Source organism: Topomyia yanbarensis, chromosome 2 (assembly GCF_030247195.1).
Source record: "Topomyia yanbarensis strain Yona2022 chromosome 2, ASM3024719v1, whole genome shotgun sequence".
Classification (NCBI taxonomy): Eukaryota; Metazoa; Arthropoda; class Insecta; order Diptera; family Culicidae; genus Topomyia; species Topomyia yanbarensis.
Genome location: NC_080671.1, coordinates 430,370,200 through 430,396,249, shown reverse-complemented (window position 1 = coordinate 430,396,249; position 26,050 = coordinate 430,370,200). Strand labels below are relative to the sequence as shown.

Sequence of the window (26,050 nt, the reverse complement as noted above, 5' to 3'; positions counted from 1 at the left end):
AGCATTGAAATAAAGATACATGACCTGGCACCACGTACTAGTTCCTTCGCTATCAAACAAATCCTGTCAAAATACGGAGAGGTGAATAGTGTTAAGGAAGATAGTTGGAGGAACTACTTCCCAAGACTCCGCAACGGAGTTCGTGTGGTGAGAATGCGTCCGACAAAACCTATTCCCTCTTACTTGACTTTCACATGCAAATCACCTCATGGTGTTGAATATTCTCAACGAACACTAGTCACGCACCCAGGACAGATTCCTACCTGTCAATATTGTGATCATCCGCTACACCACGGGAAACCTTGCGCAGAGACTGCTAAAGAAATTCCACCTGATACGACCAAAGCCGGTATACAATCATCGTATGTTAAACCACAACCAGTTGGTAAACCAACGACTGCAGACCGGAAATTCACAAACACCCAACAACGATCGGCCCCAGTACCACTAAACCAACTGCCGTTACCAACATCGAAGTAACAACGATTACAGCAAATGTTTCCAAACCAACAACCAACACCACCAATAAGGAATCTAATACCGATGAAGAAGGATTTACAATAGCGACCCGTAAGCACAAACAACAAATAAGAACATCCGACGATGAGCAAGATGAATGCAGTACCGATGATGACATGGACGTAAACGAAAACGCGAGAGAAGACGGACCAAATGACCCCCAAGGTGCGCTCCACGGCTCAGTTGTGCTCACGCATTGTGCCGTGTCAAATATATTTAAAATTAAAAAAGAAGTCAGAAAGCTCGAGGGAAGCGAGCTGCAAGAACCGCTCTCAACAAAGCAGTCAAGCTGTACAAGAAAGCCTTGCCACAAAGCCAACGCGAATTTCCTTAGGAGAGATCTACAAAGTTGGCATAACAAAGATAAAAGGCTCAGTTGCACCACCTGAAAGGTGCCCGGAAAAGATGGAGGTCACCATCGAAAGGTTTTCTCCCACAACATGAATCTATTTACGCTGTACAGTGAGGAGGATGATCACAAAGATGAAGATCGATTTACCAACAAACAGCTTATCGAGATGGCGAAAGCCATAAAAGTGAAGCGATACATAAGAGCCCGGATATGTTCAAAACGATCCGATAATTGGAAGCGACAAAAGCTGATGTTGCTTCCGATGCCGGGACAACATGGAAATCTTTCAGCGTAGTCAATATATCCCTTGGTAATGTTAGAGAGAAGGAGTAATCCTGAACAAGCTAACGAAGTACGCGGACCGTGAGAACGGCATCTCATGTAATTCGGCTTCCTTATAGGCAGGGCTACAATGAAATCCATCCAAACGGTTGTGGGAGCTGTGGAGACAGCAGAGATAAGGATTTCGTGGTGCTCCCTTAGACGTGAAGAATGCTTCAATAGTACTAGCTGGGAAGCAATCGCCCATTCGCTGTACAGCATGAGTAACTCTGCAGGATATTATAGAGCTACTTTCAGTACCGAACACTGATCTACGAGACAGACAAGGGGGAATCACAACTACAACTGACGTTCCTCGACTCGACGCTGTGGAACGCAGTGTACGATGGAGTATTGAAGCTGAACCTTCCCAGAGATATAACGATTTTTGGCTTCACGGATGATGTGGTGTTCCAAGTAATCGGACAATCGCTAGAAGAGGAGACACTCGACACGGAGACGATTGCCCAAGCTTAAAAAGTCGAGTTTCAGAGTGATTGCACAGTCTTCCTTATATGAAAAACCTTTGACCGATTTTCATGCCTTGTGTGTACAGTCGGTCCTTATGCCGCCACAACGGAACGAAAACTATTCAAGCAACCAAAAGTTAATACCTTAATGTACTCTTAAATGTTTACATTAAGTTCATAGAGAACTTTCAAGCTTTTATTGGGAATTTAGAAATTGCACTGTTCGGAAAATTATTTAAAACGAAAACTTTAGCATCCCTTTCCTATGTGAACTTTTGATTGATTCAGTAATGTTTGCTTGAATTTTTCTAGTAAAACAAATAGCTCAACCCCGCTATACGAAATCACCCTGCGGAAACGTCCACGAGAACAATCGAAAGAAAATGTAAAAAGAAAAAAAATTGTGTTTATTAAAATAAATATTTATTTTTTGTTTGCCCCCCCCTTCAGAAAAAAATTTGTACTTGGACATAATTTTTAAAAAAGATTTGTAATGGCCTTATTGGATTCGGCATACGCAGTTTGTCAGTGCGCGCGTAAATCCTTTCTCTCGACGTTGGAGTGCTTACGACATTGTCTAATAACGCCTGGGGTCCTTACTTACTAGTTTACTTTCTTCAATGTTCATCAATGCTTTCGCCAATGCTGGTGCTTTGTAGCCTACGGTCTTGTGAAGTACGGCTATGAATATGCCTTGCTTGTTTGTTTTTGGGGTATTTTTTCATTCATTTCATTTACTTGATACGACACGTTTACGTTAGTTTGACGGCCAACTTGGGGATTGCAATTTTATCGAATATTGAAACTAAGGAAAAGAAGACTAAGAGCATTAACTTCAACTTTCTTATAACTAGGAAATATAAGAGATATTAATTAGATTTTATTAAGATCATCCAAAACTTTTTCCTAATGACATCGTTTCGTGTATATTCTGAATCGGAATCATGCCTTCTTTGCATTATAGACCAAATATACCTTCTGCCTTATACCACAACACAACATAATCCATGATAAAACAAATTGAGCATATATACTACAGTATGATAAATTTGCTTGTAAAAGTGTTAGTCCACTTTGTTTGCTCTTCTTTTGCTCTCAATGCGCGGGAAAAAATCTATTCATAAATTCATGAAAAGTTGAGCAAGTTTTTGCAATTGTGAATAATAAACCTTGTATTCAATAAACTATTTGTGTTTCCAGTTCGCCCCGAATATATACATGGCGTTACATCCGGATGTTTGGTTAGGTTACTGTTGTTGTTCCCTGGACATGTTTAGTTTTTGTAATGATTCTTGTTCATAATTTGGAAATACACAGCCGACAGTCAAACAATGTTCATGATTCCAGGAGCTTACTCGCGATTTTTGTGAATTCTCATCACATTACCAAGCAATTTTACTATTTACTAATTATTTCTCATTTTTCATCTGACCCGTGTTGGTCTACATGAAATTGTATGGGAGGTTCACTTCAGAAGCAGACCTCGAATGCGCGTAAAAACCCATAATCTTTTCTTACGTTTTTCAACTAATACAATGAGCTCACATAACAAATTAACAAAATTTCATACAAAGTATACAGACCCGATCAGAATGAAATAACAAGATTATAACAGAACACAATTTTTGTAACATATTGTGTTATAAATTAGGTCTCGTTAGTAGTTAAAATAACAGAAATTTATAACAAGTAATAATGCGAGATATAATTTTGAAACATTTCTGTTATGTGTTTCTGATCGGGGAATTACACTAGCATTACAGAAATATTTTCACATAATCGTATAAGCTAAGTCAATCTCCTAAGTCTATTCTTGAAAACATCACTAGAAACATAAAAATCGAAATGGTCATACACACTATTGAAAACATTACACATCGCCCTTATGGGTTCGTTCTGACCGTACTCGGTGCGCTTAAAGTCGAGTCTTAAAAAGTTAGGTGATCTGAGGTTTCTTGGGGGGGTACGTTGATGTTGATTTGTGAGAGAATATCTGGGGCATCCATTTGGTCAGTCAATATTTTCCCAACCAATACCGCTCTGAATGTATTTCGCCTTTTTGCCAGAGTTTCCATATCGAACAGACGACAGCGTTCAATGTATGGTGGTAGCTCTGTTGGGTTACGCCACGGCAAAGTTCTAAGAGCAAAGCGGAGGAATCTTGCTTGTACTGCTTCAAGTCTGTTAGTCCAAATGCTCGTATAAGGACACCAAATGGCTGCGGAAGCTTCCAGGACAGACTGAACAAGTGAATAATACAAAGCCCGCAGACAATATGGATCAGTAAACTCGTTGGCTATTCTTATTATGAAGCCAAGGTTTCTATGTCCCTGTGCTATAACGTGAGAGTAATGGTTTCTGAAAGGTCTCTGATAACTGACACTCTCTCTAGCAATTGGCCGGCGATGTTGTAGCTCCAGAGAAATGGATTTTTTCTGCGCGTGAAAGATATTATAGAGCATTTGGACACACTGAGAGCCAACAAGTTGCGATTGCATCACTTACAGAAAGCATCTAGATGTCGCTGAAGTTCTCTATTGACCGCTCAATGAGAAAGAGTTTGAGATCATCAGCGTATATGAGTTTGCACCTGGGACTATAACATAGCAAACGTCATTGAAGAATAAATAAAAAAAGCTACGGTCCGAGATTGCTCCCTTGAGGTACACCCGACAAGTTGATGAAGCTATATGACACGTTACTTCCTAATTTCACAGACAGAGAACGATCTACCAGATATGATTTAAGGGGTTATATATGTTTTGGTCGCTCAAAAAATCATTTTTTTCTATTCTTAAAGCTCAGATTCTTAAGAATGTTACCTCAAATTTTTATAGAGATCGGAGCAGTGGACGCAAAGTTATAGTGTTTTTTATCTTGCTCCCTTATAGAGGTGTTGCTTATACTTGAAACTTTAAACGCGATTATTTAGAAATCATTTTTCCAAAAGCGTCTTTGCGGTGACTACGATTGCCGGAAAAGTTTTCAACCGATCTCAAAACTTTTTTTTTTTTGACTTGTTCGTAATTTAACTGCCGTGTCCTTGAGAGAATTCCATTTTTTCGTCAAAATTTTCATATTATTGATATGAATTTTTTAATAATTTTTTTTCAGGTGGAAATAGTGATTTTTTCCCCGTCCCCGTTTCCAAAATGAAGAATTTTTTTTTAAATCGATCGTTCAAGGACACCACAGGTACATATATTAATGATTTTTTTTAGTTTGATGGTTTCTGTTGAGCTGTTGGACTGGAATCGTAGACACGGCAAACCTCTTTGAAAAAACGCGTTTTGCGGAAATTGCTATAGCTTCGACAATTATTAATATTTTTTTATTTTCTCAAGTAGATTTTGCAAATTGGACATTATACTACGCTAAGCGTATAACAAGTATTTCATAAAAATATGGCTACATACCTTTATAAAAATTCAAACTTTTTCCCTTTTTCCCGCATCTCAACATATATAGTCTTAAGGGAAAAAAATATGTTGACAGTGAAAATATTCTAGGAACACTGTTGGTTACTATGATTATTTTGACAAAACATGCTAGGCAAAAATCTAGCGTTTCATTTGATAAAGTCGATTTTGACAAATGTTTATACAATGTTCAGCAACAAACACGGTACGAAAAATAATTTGAGTACTGCGTAGCTGACACCGACCGAAGTATCGTGTGGCTCATACTTTGTTACTTATTTTGTTGGATTTATACAAGGCAAAGTAATAGATAACGGTATACTAAAGAGAGACAGAGAGTTCCATCAGTACACGCAAAGACACAGTAGAACTTTTCCTAGAAGGGCAAAGTAATACTAAATACCAAAAATACAACCTTTATTTTATTACTATACGAAATCTGTAGTAAGTTTGTATTTTTCTACGTAGATGAATTTAAAAATCAATGACTCAAAAGTGACTAATCTATTAAATTCTCGACAAACATATGATTACGGCCTAAAAGCCAACTGTCAAAATCCACTTTGAATGGAAATTCCAGACAAACCGTTACTAGTTGAACACAGTTCACAACAGTTTATGAAAGAGAAAACTTTTCTCTTTCGTTTATTATCAACATCTGTGATTGGCGTGTAACGGTTTGTCCAGAATTTCCATTCAAAGTGGATTTTGACAGTTGGCTTTTAGGCCGTAATCATATGTTTGTCGAGAATTCATTTCATCCATTCAATTCATTTGATCCTGGTGGCCTTTTCATGTTTGCTGCTGTCAATTGTTTCCATTTTCGGCATTCATCTACCATATTCTACTATTCTCGCAAAGTCATCGTATTTTCACATTTGTATGTAGTGGATGAATAAGACCTTGCTTGTGCAAAACTATTCGTTTTGTATTTTACAAGAAAAGGGAGTGAAAATTATAACTCGTTTACCTATGACACGGTGAATTGCTGATGAAGTTTTTTTATATTCAAGGCTCGAGAAATTCAATAAAAACCTAAAGAATAAAAGATTCGCGATTCGAAAATATATTTTTGTAACTGTTTTGCCAGTTTCAAAGAATTCATTTCACAAACCCTAAAAAATTTGAAAGTCAAAAGTGGCTGATCAAATAATGTTGTTTTGTTTTGATTCGATTGCTGCCACAGCATTTTCAGTGCTAGTGCCTGTTCTAATTATATCGCTATAGAACTGAGCACCGGGCGAGGCTCTAGTATATTATCACTATCGCCCTTTTTGTAAGGACCTAATTTTGTTTCATGGAACACTTATTTTAAGAAACTGTCATGGTTTTATTTGGCGTTTTTGCTTGACCCCGAAACTGAGTCAGGTTCTAACCCCAACTGTTGTCAGTGCATACATTTTGACAGCAGTTGTATTTAGACACTGACTCAGTTTGGTGGTAAATTTTGACAAATTTTACGTTTACTACCCGTTAGTTAAAAAACTCAACTCGTTCAAATAAGTAAAGCATACATGTAGTTTATCAAAGATATCGTAATAATAATCAAAGATATGATAAAATCAGTAATATACAAACATTACAGAGAAGAAGTGTAAAGAACGTAAACGTAATTCATGAATCCTAATATATTAGGCACGATTCAATATCAGTGCTAGTTCAAAAAATCAACAAATATTATTCATGTATTCATGAACTGGTTCATGATTCCTAATATAATATATAAATCGTGAACATAAATCACGCTACTCTGCCAGAAAAATCCGATAGTGAACTGATGAGTAAAATATCTCGGCAATGTCATGAGAAATTGCGAAAATCGCGACTAAGCTCCTAAAATCATGAACATTGTTCACCTGTTGGCTCTTTTAGTTGATGTAGTGTATCTCCAAATTTTGGACAAGAATCATCATAAAAACTAAACATACCCAAGAAACAACCATAGTTACCCAACTAAGCGTTCGAATGTAACGTCGTTTATATATTCGTAGCGAACTAGTTTTTTGGAAAGACAACTAGTTTCATGAGTACGAGGTTTATTACTCATAATTTAATCAATTTGGTCACAGTATGTATTCGTAATTGTTCGGTTCTGCACAAATCCTTGCCTAGGAACGATCGTAAGATCATAATCCTTGTTCATCGTTTCCAAGCCGTTATTAGATTCGGTGTAGACTGACACACTCTATTTATTTATTATTGGATAACAACAATTTTGAGCAGACTGAATAGTCAATTATTTTCATTGAAGTAGTACCTTTAGGACCAATTTATTGTCGTTACAGATGAAAACTAGAAAATCCAACTAGCGCCGATCCATTTTTTCTTTTGTGCAGGTGCGTAGTAGTGATTTGATTGCATAGAGTATAAAAAATACGATTGTCACTAGTTGGATTTCACAGTTTTCAACAGCAACGATTATACTTATATCTGAATGAAGTATTTTGATTATTTGCCCCCATTAGATACGGGTGCTACTAAAATCTGAAATATCGTCTAATGCATTTCTTCATTTATATTCGTATCGGTTCCCTGAAATTGAAATTGCCCTTTTTCAATTAGCTAGCTAGATAAAATGCATGACAGCAATGCAAGTGATGTTATTAGTGTCAACAAACACGAGAAAAACTAGCTAGATGGCCATGGAATAAAATTTTAGGCAAAACGTTTTCACAATGTAATAAATGAGCTACTATAAATGGCCAGAAACGCAAGTATGTTTCACTCAATTATTGAGCGATAATTAAAATGAATGTGTGTCAAAGCAGTTTTGTTCAATATAAAGCATGCTGTCTAAGTTGTAGTATACAAAAATACTTAATTATGCTCTAATAATCATGTCTTGACGTATTCAATATGGAGTTCTGACCAAATTACAACAAAATGCGCACAGTGCATGCACATTTCATGGTGTTGCCGATATAAAGGTAAACATTGAAATATTTTCATAATTTTCTCGGATAGGAAAAGTCGACTCTAATGCCGTTTTTGTAGTTTCTATAAATTGGGAAAGCTTTCTTCGGTTGTCACGAAGGGATCAAGGTGAGTTGAGTGCTTTCTCTACGGTACTAGTGAAGATAACCTGTCTAGAAAATAGCAGCGCACGATAACGTCATACTATATGAACCTGTCATAGGTCTCCAATTTTCTCGACAGGATATCTTCCGTACGAATGAATATACTTATTTTAAATTCATTCTAAAACATTTGTTATGCTTTGCTTTAGGGTATGAAGCGAATTGAAGGTTGCATCTATCATATGCACGGTGAAAAAAATCGTTTTCTACACTAAGGTAATATCCACAGTTGACTCTGAAGTGGTCCGTTAAGTCCCGTAGATTAAGTGAACGTTTCAGCACATATTAATTTACACACGTGGTCTCAAGAGTGAGCGTACAAACGCCCGTGTTAGCGCGATCTAGAATCAGGTACATTCGAAAGTCCCTACTCACACGCGACATACAAACGCCCAGGCGATCGAACACGTTAGCATATAAACGCTCGAGCCCTTGATACTCAAAGACGAACATCATCCGCGATTATGCACGCACAACTACGCCCTAGATTTCACGAAAACAAAAACGCTCTGATAATTTAGTGAACGCTATAGCACTTATAATATGATAACCGCGGCATCAAGCACACCCATTCCCACGTGATCGCACACCCTTTCCCATGCGCCCGCACATCTGAACCGTACACCGAATATCAAAGTGAGTATAACGGCCCGCTACAGTTGACTTTAAGCAGTGTTTTAATGGGTGACATTTCCCGTCTCGTTTGCAATTGTAGTAAGTGTTTCTGACAGGGAGCTTTCCGAGAACACAACTCTGCGGCTTCAGTAGGATAACTCTCAAAAAAGAAATATTTCTATTTGCTATGAAAATGAGCAAATGATGCTTTAATTGAAGGGCATTTACCAGCATTAGAAGTAATAGATCAGGATCCATTTTCAAGGAATCTTGGGATGGCTTTTCACGCAAAATTACTGAAATTCGTTGTTATTGCATCTTAAACATCAAATTAGACTGGAGCACCACACAAGTATGAACAGTCTTTCAAAGAATGATAACAGTACACGTTTACGTCGAAGCGCTTCGAAGTCTTCGGAACACTTGTACATTGATTTGCAAAAATAAGACATTCAATCAAATCGAATAAATATGCACTTTTTCACACTTTGAAGGAGTGTTTGTGTGTGTTCTTTTGTGTGTTACACTGCCACACAAAAAATGTTAAATAATTCTGCGATTGAAATTATACAATTATACATTATTCGTCATACAAGTAGGTACAATATTTATTTACAAACAATGAACCTACAAAGTAGATTTACTAAGAATAGAAAAATGTCACTAATATTGGACATCTGCCAGACCAAAATTGCCTTCGTCTCGAGGCTAAAATACACTCAAAAAAAAAGTAAACGTTATGCCTATTGATTTTACACATAGATTTTTGCAATTAACGGAGGCATATAGGGTGATGAGCCTATTTTCACCATACTAAGCAAGGTGCCTCAGTAATTCGATAATTTCTTGCCTTATAATCAATAGAATGCGTAAAAATTGACATCAACCGCTTTGCTTCGTTGTTAAGAACCAATATAATAACACAAATGCGTTGAAAACAGTAAAATTCTCGTGTTTGAGCACAATGAAAACACGAATCGAGTGCCCCTATTGTTGCGCTACCATTTGACTCAATGCGTTGAACAAAGATGGCAGACACTGCTCTACCCAACGGCTTCAAATGGGTAGGGTGATAATAGAAACATGGCGCAAATAGGCTCATCACCCTAGATACTATTTGCTGGCACATAAACCTAATGTATGTATTTACAAGAAATATTAATCTTACATTCACATTTCATAATTATTAGGCACATAAAACCCCATTCTATAACAATATGCACATATAACTTATGTGTGTGCATACATAGTTTATACAGTTGACACGTAGAAGGTATGTGTGCGCGTGATAACAATAGCATTTCTTCTTCATATGAATTTTATGCGGTTTGAAGCAAATAGAATTAACGTTTGGATTTTTTTCAGTGTAGGGATATATCAGTTTATAATTATATGTAAACAGTGGGATTAGGGATCCAAAATTCACGACATGACGAGAGCGATCAAGCGCACACGGGACGATCCTGATCACCTAAATTGCCCTCGATCCACACGTTCCCCACAATCGATCAGAGAATGTTTGGCCACACCCCTTTCGCGCATGCACGGCAGTGTGAAAAACAATGTGGGACTGAACCACGTGAGACCATCGTCATGATAAATAAGCAGTGATGATGCAGTGCAATGCAACGACACGCGATCTTAGTACAGGAGTCGCTATTGTCCGCGAAACGTCACTCAATTGCACAATCACTTGTCAACCAATTCCGACCGGTGGAATCACCGTTTAATCACGGGTGACAGCTGGGGAGAAGGTTATCTCATGAACGCACCACAGATGTATACTACTCAGTGAAGTCGGCAGACCCTGACGTTTCCCCCCACCATCAAAACACGCGTCCATGATAAGCAACTGACTGCAAGCTAGCGCACCGCTACTAATATTCAGTTGGCCCCACAGTAGTAGCCAAATGTAGGCAAAAAGCTGGTTCCGGCTTATCGCCATCTCGCACAGGTTGCCCAAAACTCGAACAGACGCTGGTGGTCAAGCGTCGAAAGTGTGTCAAGTTTTCCGGATCATTGCAAATAGGTTCGAGGTTACTTTTAGTCAGACCGGATCAGCTTCGAGGCCGGTGGTACTACGTCAATGTTCACATTCAGCAATCATTCAGAAACATTTCCAAACACTACAACCACGAGCGCCACACGGTTCAAGTTGATTCTATTGCGCGAATCTATGACCGAGCTGTTTTGGACGGTGTGCGAGAGAGGGAGCGAGACAGGGACTGAGAGAGAGAGCAGGAGAGTCACACGAACAGTACATGATCAAGGGATGATCAGTGGCGCCTCGATCGGGTCAAGCCCTGCGATTATCAGTGTGGCGTCTGTTCAGCGAACAGGTTACCCTTCTTAAAATATAACAGAGGAGGTTGATGATTTTTGGTTTGACAGAGACTTGTATTGCAGTTGTAGAGCTAGTTTGAGTCGACTCGAACTGCGCAAAAGTTCGTTCTTCAATTCGGGTGCATCCTGAAACGTCATCAACATCGAACCAAACCGCTTACCGTTTTCTCTCCTCCTTTCGTTCAGGGTCAACGAAAGTCAATTCAGCCGGTTGCAATTCGCAAGTGTGGCTTTCCTGATCTATTTACGGACACTGCGAACAGACAGTCGCAATCCTTCTCAGCGCCCGCATGTGCATTGTGCACACAACCGACCGGCGAAGGGGATGCGGGAGTGACGTTCGGTGTCCTTATCTTAATGGCGTTTTTGTTTGAGCGAGCGAATCATTGCAAGGCGTTCGGTAATCCGGCCTATCTGTCACACCGTGGATGCGTGTCTGGTTGCGCTTCTGGTTGACACAACTATATAAACCGGCTCGGGCTCTTGTCCGTCCTGTCTGCATTTCTGTTCATGCGACGACAGCGTGATCACCAAGCAGCAAGCCGGTTTAAATTCATATACAACATACATTTCGGTGCATAGTTTTCTTTACTGAACCACTTTCGACCGTTTGCCGCGCCATGACTATCAATGAGCCGGTCCTGAACCGTATGTGGCGTGACGCCTAATTTATAGTTCTCTTTCGTTGCTCCCTCCAGTATCCGTCGCGACGACGACTATGCGACGACGGTCAGCATCTTTCTCTTTTGGTGGCCCTTTGGCGTCCGTCCGCGATTCCACATTCAAAATTAGCCTTCTGCGTACAGTCGTTTGTTTCTCTTGGAACCACATTTATATCGGCCAGATAGGCATTAATCGACCCCGAGAAGACTTTTCCGATATTAATTCAAGTGATGCGTCGCTGAAGAGGTTAAGTGGTGTTACGTCTAATACGAAGATCAAGTTTCCGAAAGGAATTAACATATTTTAGTGGGCATATCGTCGTTTCGAGGATGGGTACGGTTTCGAAAACAACGACCCTCTTCATCACAATAACAAAAAAACACAAACTAAATACAGTTTCCTGTTGAAATTAAATGAAATCATTTGTACGGGAAAGTGAGCTATATTTGGACTGATGGCAATTTCACAAACCAGACCCAAGCAAAAGACCAGAATGTTTACCATTTTTGCTCATGTCACTTTTGGACCATTCTATGGTGTTGCATTTGCCATATATGTTGGATCCGAGAACTCATTCATATTCGCTTGAAATAGACCTAAAATGGAGCTAGATACTTTGTCGTCAGTTGCTAGATCATCAAGCGATTCTCAACATCACACTGAACCGGTTCAACGAGCTCCATAACTTGTGACACGTTTGTAATCACAATTTCACTTCATTAAACTAAAGTGCTGCCATCGCCTGCGGGGGGAAATAATCAATCTTCTTTCGATTAATAATAACAGCATAATTGAACATACGCTGGCACATAAATACTGCCTACGAAGACTGGTGAGTGCCGCCCATTCGCTGTAACGGGAGGAAGGACGTGAATCGCAACATACCGTGATTAATTTCTACGCCTACTGCCTTCCGAGCGTTGAGCGGCTCTCTAGTTGGACGGCGCTTTATTACTCGATTGGCCAACACAGTGTGAATATTTTGTTTCTTTCTTTTTTCTGTGAAGGTGAAGACCGGTATAAACAAATGGATTGTTTGGCGACATGTTATAAGTGTTATTTTTATACCGTCTTCATAATGTTTACCGCTCAGTAAGTACATTCCCCGTTGGTTTTGGTTTTAAAAGCTGTTTTCGATTTTATTTTCACCGAATTCTTATTTTCTTATCTACACAAACAAAATTAAAGAGTTTTCCGCCTAAATGTATACCATATGTCATCGATAATATCAACCGTTTTTAATCGAGAAAAAATCCAATACTTTTTTTATTTCGATTATAGAGGTTTTAACCTTCAGATCATTCGCCCTCTTCGGGTTAGAAAAATCTCTTAAGAAAAATTTCTAACCCTATGTGTGGGGTCGGGAATCGAACCCAGGTGCGCTGCGTACAAGGCAATCGATTTATCAACTACGCTACGCCCACCCCCAAATCCAATTCTAATATGGTTCAAGTAACCCTCCAGCAGTAGCATTCTCTACATTTGGGCATCCGAATGACGATTTCGCCTGAGTTTCAAAACACTCAGTTAAAAAATGAAATAACCACAGACAAACAGGCGTAACACGTGATGAATTTTCATCGCCCATCAGGAATCAGTAGCGTCTAGCTCAAATCGCACTTCCCCACGTTGATTGGAGTTTTGTGCCTTGCCATGAACTGTCTTTTGATCATTTCCCTGATGGGAAAGATTAGGGAAGTAGTAAGGTAGGGGTAGGGAAAATAGCGATCTGCTGGTGCTACAATAGAAGTAATATAATTTCCAACCCCCGGAGGAATTTAGAATTTTTATTTAAGCAGTCAGCGGATATATCCCCGAGGGGATGTTGAGATAACATAACGACAACACCCCCGAAAAGATATTGTTATTCAAATACGGCTTAAACTATAGCTCTTTACCACACTGAGTTGGAATAAATAGCATATTTTTGAGCTTTAGCTTTCTGTACATAAGTTCATCTATGTATGGAGAACCAAAAATCTGGATACGCCATTGCATTGCTACAGGGCAGTTGCATATCAAATGATATGATGTTCCGTAATCGGATTCACAAAGATCACATGAATAATACTCAGCACGCTCAATAGTAGTCATGTGATAGTTGAGTTTACAATGTCCAGTCAGTGCCCTGACCAGACTAATGCAATTGTGATAGGAAAAATGCAACAAATTCTTTGACATTTTCGGACTGAAGTTTGCAAGCTACGTCAATGGTTGGCATGTTCGGATGCAGCCCAAAAGCGAATCTTGTGCTTTATCCAAAGTGATTGTACTGGTTCTGGACCAACGAAGTCGCAGCGCCCGCTCTAGCCGATTCGTCCGCCCATTCATTTCCAGTAATACCGGAATGCTCGGGTACCCATTGAAGATAGATAGCATTTGAAATGCTAAGTTCCTCAACTTGAGTTCGACAAGCGATTTCTAATTTCTATCTTCAATCTGTCCAACTAAGTTCATTCAAGATAGCCTGACAGTTAGAGCAAAATAGACACTTTTACCGCAAATTCCCTGTTGAATTGCCGATTGTACGCCACACAGAATCGCAAAGATTTCTGCTCGGATTACGGTACAGTATCTACCAATCGAATGAGATTGGTTTAATCTCATTTCACGACAATAGACACCAGCTCCGTCTTGGCCCTCCATCTTCAGTATAACAAACTATGTATTCTTCAGGATCTTCAGTATAACAAACTATGTATTCTTCAAGTTGTCGCTCCATCCAGCCAGATAGCCATTCCTGGCGAAGTGGAATTCTCACAATGAAAGTTTTAAAAGAAAAACTACATGTGAGAGTAAGGTCACTGGGAACAAGTTCATACTCATCTCAAGTAACCATTTGGGGCCACAGTCTTGTGTGGTTAGTTGTACGATCTATTAAGTCACTGTTCCAAAGCCCAGGAACTTTAAGACGGAGTACACAAGAAAGTGCTTCTTGTTTCAGAAACACATATAGTGGTTTTAAGTTCAAGAGTGCGTCTAGAGTAGCAGTAGGTGTTGTCAAGAACGAACTAGTCATCGCCATCACGACCATCCTCTGAGGATGGTTTAACTTTGATTGGATTATCAAGACTTCTCCTTGCTACCACTAACCGAGGTACCCGTATACCAGTATTGGTCTAACAATTGTTGTGTAGATCCACTGAATGTGCTCGGGTTTGAGTCCCCAAGATTTACCGAAAGCCCGTTTACATTGGCCGAAGGTCATGCAAGCTTTCTTGATCGTGAAATCGATGTGAGCTGACCAATTATGTTTTGAGTCAAGAATTACCTCAACGTACTTAACATGATCTGCGACAATAATTTCAGAGTTAAAGAACTGCAATGGACGAGCTCCGGTTGTAATCTTTCGTTGCGTGAAAAGCACCATTGATATTTTATTTGGATTAACCGATAGTCCAACATGAAGATACATATAAAACTTGCTGCATCAAATCAAAAAGTGTGTTAATGTAAATACCGGTGATCATTATATGATGATCATCGGCGAAACCATACGTCGAAAACCCAAGGTTATTTAGTTTCCTCAACACGCCATTGGCAACCAGGTTCCATAGAAGTGGTGACTCAACGTTGAGGACATCCGCAGACACTCAGTTTCCTTATCTCTATTTGTTTTAACGATAAGCGCAGATGTCGGTTGCTAAGCATTGCGTGTATTCAGTTCGTGATATACGAAGGTAATCCATGACCTTCTAAAATGGCTTTGAAGGACACATTGTCAAAAGCTTTTTAATATCGAGAAAAACTCCTAAACTTGATTGCTTTTGTGAAAAAGCTTTTTCAATGTTGTGGACAACATTGTGAGTAGAAATACGTTTCCCTCGCTGATATGCATGTTGCATTACATGCAGCGGGTGCTTGCCCAAGCTAACATCCCGAATGTAGTGGTCGATTAAACGTTCCACTGATTTGAGAAGGAAGGAGGTCAGACTGATCCATCTAAAGCTCTTTGCAACCTCATAAGTGACGCGGCCATCTTTGGGAATGAATTTTACAGTTATTTCCCGCCACGCTAATGGAATGTATCCTGTTGCAAAACTACAAATAAGAACCTTTTTCAAGATATGCTTGTAGTATACCTGGAGCAAAAATTTCAATCGCCCATTTGATCGATTCGATTGTCACAATTCTACGAGCAAATGCCCAAGAATCAGAAATGCCTGAAAAGAACTCAGGGGCAATCATCAGCGATGGCTCCGTACTGCTCGCAAAGTGTGTGTCAAAAAGACAGTTGAGTACTACATCAGACGAGTATTCACCATTAGCAGTTCTAATCGAACTGTCATGACAGTCTTTCGATTTCGAAAGAAACTTATTTAATCTGCTAGTCTGGTCACTTCGCTCAGAGGATCAAAGGGTATTTCTGTATGCTTTACGAGCCAACTTAAATGCCTTCTACCCGTCCCTGCTCCCTGTAACTTTTTGAGATGAACAAATTCGGTATTCCATCAGGGTGTTCCTCTAGAAGCACGCATAACTCGAAGCGCGTAAGCCTCTTGGTATGCTGCTACAATGAGTGAGTTTTTTTTTATCCACGACCTCATCCAAATCACGTGGAGATTCAATCGTCGAAAGATACACCTGGAACCTAGTCGACGATATCTGGCGAGACGTTTAAATGATCAAAGATACTTACGATCAGATAACGACGGTTCGAGCTCGTTTGATGCGAGCCAGTTTGCCAACTCATGCATAATATTGTCAGAGCAGAGAGTTACATTTAACACCTCTTCTCTGACAGCTCGTGAATATGTTGGGAGATTTCTATTCTATTCTAAACCTTACACAGTCAGTATTGAAAAGCATCCTGGAAAACACTGCAGTTATTCTGAAGTTTTTTTCTTGTCAACATATTGAAGCATATTTTCATATGTCGCAAATATTAAAACGGCCAGGCCTACTGTGCAGAGTTGGGTTTGAAGATGTTTCAAAATTAGACGGCAATTAAATTATTCATTCAATGAATAATTTAATTAACGAATTGCTTTGAATCTTGAAGGAGGAAGAAACGAGGACAACCGTACCGACCGTTTCAGTTTAAAGGGGATATAATAAATCGTTGGGAGTGACTTGGCTAAGAAGGTTAATGTCACTCCTTTGGTCCTTTGGGATGGGACAGAGGTATTTAGACCTTGCCCTGGCTAATAAGCCTAGGATAAAGCGCCTTTACTCGCTCTTAAACTCTGAAATGAAAAATAAAGCAAAAAACTAATGTTGGCAACACATTTTTGCGTTGCTGCCAGGAATGTAATGGACTAGACGTCACTTTCACTCGAATGTTGCCAATTCTATAATTTAATCGATACAACAACACATGCTCCGAAACAACGAGAATCCACAATTGAAACATTAGGTCAACTAAATTCTTTTGTGGGGAACGAAAATTAAAAGAAAGGTTTGCAGAATGCCATAAAAAGAGTTTCACACTAGAAGAACGACTTGTGATTCCGGTTTTCCAATCAGAACAGACGTATATCAAAACAATTCTCGAATGTTTACCTTTGACAGTTCGGCTAGTACAGTTTACAAGGACCTGGATTTGTTTGCGATCTTCTTAGAGCGAATAGGGTCGTGCACAAAAATTCTATAAGTCCATGCAAACAGTACTAGTGAACTGGCGACAAACTGAGTTGACAGTATCAGTTAAGAACCTAATACAAAACTATAGGTACAATGCAAAACCATGCTGTTAGACAATAACAAAATAAATTAGATTGCTCTCACCCTATTGCAGATGAACTCCTCTCACGGTAATCCTATTTGTCAGCTGCCTGGATCGTGTTTTTGAGGTCAAGAACTTCTAGCTTCTTCCACTTTCTGTAAACACACCTTGTCAGGAACCGATCTCATTCTACGCAGAATAAGCCAATCAGAGATAGAAATATTCCTCCCACATGCGCACATATTTTTCACAAATAATTTCTAAGACATTTAATTTCACATTCCGTTATTGGAATACGAAAAATGCATGAATTTTCAAGAGCACTTAAATTTTCTCGTGCAAATGTTGGGAGATTTCCTATATTAAGTAAGGGATTGTCGTTTATATTGGGACAGCTCGATATTTTCGTTCATATGCAGTGTTGCCAACTGTTTTTAGCACATACTAGACTCGGTCGTAGCTTACTTTTGATGCCAAGTTTAAGTTATAGCTCATTCTTGTCACAGCTGCACTGAGCAGTGTCAAAAAACGAGCCAAAAATCTTTTGTTGTGCTGATTTTTGGGCCATCTTAAATTGAATCTTTTTCATCGAAATTGCAACGTAAATAATTTTTAAGTGTTAAAGTAACTAAATTGTTATTACCGATCAGGGTTTTGCGTTTGCTTCGTTGGATTTTTTTTCTTCGAAAAATGGCTAGGAACAAGCCTGTCGTATAGGTTGGGAAACCATGCAATTACGCATGCATACAAGATTGCGTACAACTTTAACATGTAAAAACTGTGAGTCAGATTAACTTTGTCAAATCGAAGTAAATAAGTCTTCCAGTTACTTATTCTTATTCAAAAATACCAATTAACAGATAAATATTAACCAAAAAATAAATATAATGCATTAAAGTTTAAATTGTCTTTAATTATTTAAATTGTTTGAAGTGTTACAGTCTACACGACACATTTTTTTTGCCATTTTGCCGTCTTGCAGAAAATTGATCCTGAGTCTTATTCAAAATTGCAAGTAAACATTTTCTATTCGCAGACATTAAACCACATCATATATCTACAAAATGGTGTACTAAAAATATTGTCATGGAAACAAGATATCAGCCTCTAAACAAACCCGTCCCAACCTAGACTACATTCCCTTGTGTGCAGATTTGTACTGCCTAAATATTCCATCAATTCGGTGCCTCTCAAATTGATATCTGAGCTGCCCAAAAATTATGTGGTTGGCATTTTCATTACCGCCGATTATGGGGGGAAACCCCTTATCTGCCACAGTATTTACTATGGCTAAGCTTAATTGTCCCATGTTCTATGGAATTCCATATATACATGGGACAATTATGCGTAAAACGGCAGTATACAACCCTTTTGAAATCATCAGAAGACGATGCGGCAAATATGTCGAACAATTGACGTATTTCTTGTTTATGTTCTCAACAGCCATATTGACTGTGACAGCACAAATATTTTGAAATCAGTGGAACCTTTTTACAGCTATTCTAAAACTAGTATTGCAGTTCGATATACAAAAGAGGAGCAATTGATTTTTATTAATAAAAGTGGGTCAATAACAGTTTTTTTTTAAATTTTGATTATAGAGGTTTTAACCTTTGGTTCGTTCGCCTCTTGTCGCGTTAGAGAAATCTCTTTTGGAAAAATCTCTAACGCAAAGTGCGGAGTTGGGACTCGAACCCAGGTGAGATGCGTACAAGGCAATCGATTTATCAACTACGCTACGCCCGTCACCACTATAAAAGTTATATTTTCAGAACAAGTAATTCAGGATTGTAACAATGGATATTAATGAATTGAGAAATTTAAAATTAGATTCATATTAGCTTATACTAGTACCAGTAGTGGTAAGAGCGAAGGCGGTCACATAGTAACACTCTGGTACGCATCGGCTCCACAAAGGCAGTACAGGGATCTTCTGAGAATGAGAAATAAAAAGATAAGGGCTGAACTATGATATTTATCATTTTTATGTAGAAGTAGAGGGAGCTAAGGCAGGATCACAACTTGCTAGGAGAAAACATTGGGTCGTCTACCTCGAACCCAAAGGGAATCCTTCATCTGCGACCTGGCGTCGCAATACCTGGCGCGTACCAAGACAAATGTGTTCGATGTCGTGATGGCCCTTGCCCCAAACGCACTGCTCTCCTCAAGCCAAACACGCCGCAAATACACATTCAACGCATAATTATTAACCAGAAGCCGGGACATTACACGAATGAAATCCCGACTCACATTCATTCCACTAAACCAAGGTTTCGTCGATACTTCTGTTCAATAGAATGTAGTCATCGTCGTTGCTTAACGAGATTTGTCAACTGTCGAGAACCGACAGCTTAGCTAAAGAGTCAGCTTCTTCAATAGTCGAGATGGGCAATGAAGAGGGACCCACACTAAGGTAATCTGATAAGATTTTTATTTTCCTCGGAAAATACGGGAAGTGGTTCTCAGGCTTCATTGAACGGGGGGCCTTAATGGGCTGTACGAAATAAGAGAGTAGTGATCTATGGGCAAGATAGCAGCTAACTCTGCGACGTAGTATGTCTTTGTAGGACAAACGTCCTCGTACCAGTTCTGTTCCAGACGGCACCCTACAGTAAGACATGCTCCAAAACAACTAAATTCATATATTACAACCAAAACTAACAAACAGCCTTCGACTACAGACAGCCAGCAAAAAAATAATTATCGGACTAACACTATTCCACAGAATCCCCAAACCAACCGCCAGCATACCTAGGAAAGTAAGAAACAAAAAAGAAGACAGCCATACCAGATTCACTCAAAAACATATAAAGCACCAAAAACCCAACAGTGAAAACCAAAGTTGCTCTAGCGACGACGACGACATGGACGCACACACAAACGAGGGAGAAGCAGACGGAACATTCAACAAGCAACAAAGCACAAAACTTACAATGATTCCCCACTGAGAAAGAAATCCACACACACAAAACTAAAAGTTTCATGGGTGTATCCAAATATACGTACCTTTCTCTTAACACTGCCGATAAGGTCTTGTACAATGGTTGTGCCAACTTGTTTTTGTGTTGAAAACCATTTTTTCCACATTTCTGTTTCCGCTTACACTTTCTTAAGACGTTTCCGGAGTGCCTGCTTCATGAAGCACTCTGGCCTCAGAAATAAAAGTAGATGCTTTTCGAGGTATTCTTTCCAGCACACCTGCGTATTAACCGTTTCAATTGTCTCGAACAAGGTGTTCCACATGAGCAAATTGCAAATCATGTATTTTTTGCCGACTTAGATATATTGTGCTTTTTAACTTTGGACGTCTAACTTATGACGCGCAATAAAGAAAAGGAGTCCAGGAAGCTACCGGAAATCGACTTTCGCATAAGTCTAGTTATCGTCAAAAATTTAGTGTAGAGCTTCTCGCTGAACTATTGGGATTTCTCTTGCAAGCTTCCGACGACCCGCCCGGGATCCTTCATACCATACGGAGAAAACTATTTTAGCCACTTTTTTCTTACTATCGAGGGTCAAACGTTCGATGTATCGTTTTAAAGCACGACTTACTGTAGATTAGACTATTCCCAACTTTTTCCTTATGACACGGTGAGAAAGATCTGGATTTTCCAGGTCCGCTGTGTACCTGCGTGATTCAAGTTACTAAAAAGTACAGACACTTTATACACAGACTAACAAAGGGTCCAAAATTGCAGCCAAATGGACTGTCAAAAAGTGTAGAAAAACGAGCATGGGGGTTTTGTGAGAGGAAGTGGAGAAGGAAGCCCATGTAAAGGTTATGGGATCTTCCGTGATGCCAGTTTACATCGAAGATTGCTAGTTCAACTATTTTTGTCTCCGCAAGTCTGTGTATAAAGTGCCTGTAATAAAAAGTACACCCGTTCTTTCCGCTTGGCGTTTGCAGCGCCATCTGAATATAACTGACTGATTCATCACTTTGCTTGATCGATGATAGAGGAGATATTCGTTGCATGAAATAATTGATTAAGAGCCGGACGCTGGTGAGATCGTTTTATGTTATTTTTCGACCCATACATATAATCAGAATATTTCGCTCAAACTAAATACATGCCAAAAACAAAAATGTTACGTGAATCTATTCGGGCGGGACTTGTTAGACATGAAGGCGATCTCAGAATATACGTGTAATACCAGGCATTCTTGAAATGGATAGTTGGATGTATAATAGAGCTATCACCTTTCATCTCCAGGCCAAAAATGTTGGCATCTTTAGATTAATACAAATATTCCTATCAATAAATAAATGCAGTTTCTTCCGTTGCCGCTCAACGGGAAGTGGATTGTATGCAAACACACTAATACAATTTGCTAAATCAGGTTATGTTTTGCAACATAAAAAAACCTTCGTATTTTCGAGAAAAAAGTTTTGAAAATGAGGCAGAAAACATGATGCAAAACTTCTACGCCCCCTGCTTCAATCGAAATAGCGATAATATTTTCTAATATGATCCTAAACGTCTATTTTCCGTGGTGTAATCATCGCACAAATCTAGGTCACTGTTGACGTCTCTACTTTTACATGTGTATATGTAATACGTAGCGCGTTCTCGACAAGTGAACAAATGAAAGTAATCATTTATCCTACCTGTCTCGGTCAATTCCGTCACATCACGCGGCACGTTTGACGCAATATCGGCCATCCGCTTGTGCACCAGCAGCGACTTTTGTTCAGAACGACGCTCATTTCGTTTTTTATTTAAATCACACACAATGTCACTGAATTGTGTACACGGTAATAAAAAAGCTACCGATAATTGACATTTTTTTTACTCAAACAATCACAATCGTTCGATCTGATAAAAATGTGTTTAGCCTCGTCGTTCTGTTTATCCATAGAAAATAACGAATCTCATTGCTACATGTTTTTCTACTCAACCTTGATTTCAATTTTAAATCAAATTTTTCAAAAAATGACTTGACTCAGCAGCGTCTCTCGTTTTACTATCGACAACAGTGATGAAAGGCGCGTGCGAGTGGTCTAATTCAAAATTAGGTTTAAAGTTATCTTATTTTTCTGTGTACATCCGGGTGGAGATTGTCCGAACGGAAAAGATCGCCTTCCTCATCAAAAGTGCCACTAAATTTTCAGTCACCCTGTATGGATATATTTATTGAAGGTGAATTACGGGGATGGGACGCCATCTTCATAAGACCGTTCGCTTAGCGCTATTGTGTGAATGTTGGTGAAAACGCGAACCGACCCTTTTGAATGGTACGGAAGAAAAAATCTTTTTTTAAAAGGATTTAAATGTATCAATTTGGAATTAAGATTCTATGATGCATGAGCTTAACCTGTTCAGACTATCATCCAAGAAGCTATGTGTGAAATGGTGTCAGCGTATGGGATATAGTTCGTGTATGATTTCTTGTTAGCAATATTTTTTTAATTGTAAACAACGCAGTAAAATCAAATGAGTTTTCTGTGGAATTTCCAACAAGAATTTAAAATATTCCAAAAATATCCTATGAGTTTATTCATAACGGCGCAGTCTGAGAAACCGCCACAACCAAACCACTGACTCAAACTGACATTCTTTCAATTCTCTGGGAATGCTTTTAAAAAGTAAATTCCAGATAGGATCAATCCATCACCAGCGTACCCCTAAATCTCTTGACTATGTAGGCGTATGTGTACGGCACTGCATTTGATTTGATGTGTCTTCGACCCTCTCCAACGAAAGGGCCTGCCTTCATCTAGTAGACCATGGCGCATACACGGAAACCTAACGCCCTTTCGGCATTAGCGTAACTCTCACTCGCCTCGGTGATCGCTATAAATAAAGAAAACAAAACTATCTCTGCTCGGTTCGATTCGGTGTAGGTAGGTATAGGTATAGCTTACACTTGAATGAAACGACCGCCAGTGATGATAAGTGCGACGACGGTCTGCCCTCCAAACGATCATGTCACTAGAGCGTGATCAGCTGCTTCTGACGACGACGGTTGGGCTACACGTGAACAGTTCAGTTCAGTTTCCGAGGCGTCCTTGTTTTTTTAGCGGTCGATGGTGAAATCCGAACCGAACCGCTTTGCGATCCTTGGGATCCTGCCTCACTGTTCTGAAATTATTATTACTATTGGATGATCTGGATGCAAGTAGCTTGCGAAATTTTTCTTGTGTCCGAATCGCTGGCTTTGCATGATTCTAAATTGGAAATGGTGTTATCAGTTGGTTTGATTTGAAAATAGAATGATTCCCATCCGTGGGTGCGCGTGGGATCACTCTGCGTAAACAAAATTGAACTAGGATGCTTCCAGTTTGATTCGCTCGAGTAGCGCCTACTGCAAAAAATGTTTCACTATCAAATCTCATAGTTGTTTACGAAGTTTTAGAAAATATTTGATACTATTCGGTTCAAGGCGGATGTTTTGCAAACAGTTGAAAACATGTAGTTTAAGCTAGTGCCTATTTTCATTCAGTTGCATTTATTTATCAGGGCTAAAGGTATCAGTTCGAGAGAGCCGTGGATTTTGTTTTAAATATATACGGAGTGATTAAAAAACCTATATAATTACGTATCCGTCAGATCTTGTCTACACAATTTGTTACTTCTCGTGTACAATGTAGGTACATACTAATTTCGCAACGTGTTTATCCCAAAGCTTGTAAAAAGAGATATATTGTAAAGAGATTTTGAAAGATAGCAAGACAAAAAGGCTTTGCATTCGTAACCCAACTTTGTACCGGGAAACAAGTGCTTTTTGTTCTCTCCGGTGTGGTTTAGTTTTTTCGGTGGTACGAAGGTGCTTGCTGTGGCAGAGGCTGCAGTAAAGCATTACTAATAAACAGTCACGCGAGTGATAATTGTTACCTGCGATATCAGTTAAAGTAGTGCAGTGAAGTGCGTTACTAAACATTTTTCTTGCCTGAAAGACGGCTTTGTTTAGACGAGCTATATCAGCTCTACTGTGTGAAGGTCACGCGGGTGACGGATAAAACAAACGAAGGATCAATTCACCTACCAGCTCGTCAGGAACCAACTGGTGAAGTGTTTCGTTTTTTACTTTTCTTATCGATTTTTTTCTTTTTATTGCTTTTGATTTTTTATTTTGATTTAAGTTAAACAGTGCGGTCGAGCGTGTTGCTCCCGCAACAAAATGGAACAAACAGAAGGATCACCCTCCGAAGAGGAATATTATGAAGAAGAAGAACGTATATCTGATACTGAGACAGATAATGTTATGGTTGATCCACTTCCCCCACTTTCCCCCAATGTCTCACAGCCCCCCCGAGTCAAGGTTTACCAGGATGGATCCGCTGGTCCTTGGGTGGTATACTTTCGGCCCAAAAATAAACCGTTAAACAGCATAACTGTTGCACGGGAGCTGACAAAACGTTACTCGGCCGTAACCGAGATTAAAAAGGTTCAGTCAGACAAACTGCGCGTAGTCGTTACTGACTTGAAACAGGCCAATGATATCGTTAGAAATAGCCTCTTTACGCTGGAGTATCGCGTCTACATCCCTTCTCGTGATGTGGAGATCGACGGTGTGGTAAGTGATGCGGGTCTAACTGTCGATGATCTGATGAATGATGGGGCTGGCCGCTTTAAGGACCCTAACCTTCAATCAGTTCAGATTTTGGAGTGCAAGCAATTGCACTCAAAGTCCATCGAAGATGGTAATTACTATCCATCAGACTCGTTTCGCGTAACCTTCGCCGGATCTGCACTTCCGAGCTACGTTGAAGTGGGAGGAGCTCGTCTACCTGTACGCCTGTTTGTACCGCGGGTCATGAATTGTTCCAATTGCAAGCAGCTAGGTCACACGGCCACCTACTGTAGCAACAAGCAACGGTGCGGTAAATGTGGGGAACGCCATGCGGATGATACTTGCAGTAGCCCTGCTGAGAAGTGTGTTTACTGTGGGGAGAATCCGCATGCACTTTTGACATGCCCAACGTACAAACTTCGCGCGGATAAACTGAAGCGATCCGCCAAAGATCGCTCCAGACGCTCTTACGCAGAAATGCTTAAAAGAGCTGTTCCACTTATCTCCGAAAACCCATTCGCTCTCTTGCCAACTGACGATAACGCCTCTAACGACCCTTGCGAGGGGCATTCTTTGGCTCCGCTTGGAAACTCTAGGAAAAGACCTAATCAAAACTCACCTGAACTTCCTCGTAAGGGTCCTAGGTTGTCCCAAACAAGGGTACAAAATAAAAATAATTCATCAACTGGAAGGGCTGGTACAAATCCGAAGATAATACCTCCTGGTTTTGGGAAATTGAGATACAACCAGGAGTTCCCAGCACTCCCCGGGGCACCAAAAATCCCAAGTGCTCCAATTTTACAGTCAGAAACTCAACCTAAAACGGGATTCCTTAAATTTTCTGACATTGTGGACTGGATATTCACAGCTTTCAACATTACCGATCCTATGAAAAGCTTGCTGGTTGCTATTCTACCAACAGTAAGAACATTTTTAAAACAGTTGACTGAACAATGGCCCCTCCTTACAGCGATCGTATCCTTCGATGGCTAACTTATTAGACGGAATCAGGGATCTGATCACTGTTTTACAGTGGAACTGCAGAAGTATTATCCCCAAAATTGATTCATTAAAACACTTGCTAAATTACA

The 26,050-nt window shown here is 39.6% G+C and overlaps 1 protein-coding gene across 3 annotated transcripts in view; it reads left to right on the top strand.

The window, feature by feature from the left end:
• LOC131685389 (protein phosphatase 1 regulatory subunit 3C) overlaps positions 1–26,050 on the top strand; it is a 151,387-nt gene that overhangs the window by 51,461 nt on the left and 73,876 nt on the right. The window contains exon 2 of one of the 3 annotated variants that reach the window (XM_058969088.1): positions 4,777–4,857. The exons of the other annotated variants lie outside the window; for them this stretch is intronic. Within the exon in view, the coding sequence (XP_058825071.1) occupies positions 4,815–4,857 (43 nt within the window). The 5' untranslated portion in view covers positions 4,777–4,814. The remainder of the gene's footprint in view (positions 1–4,776; positions 4,858–26,050) is intronic. 3 annotated transcript variants of the gene reach the window in all.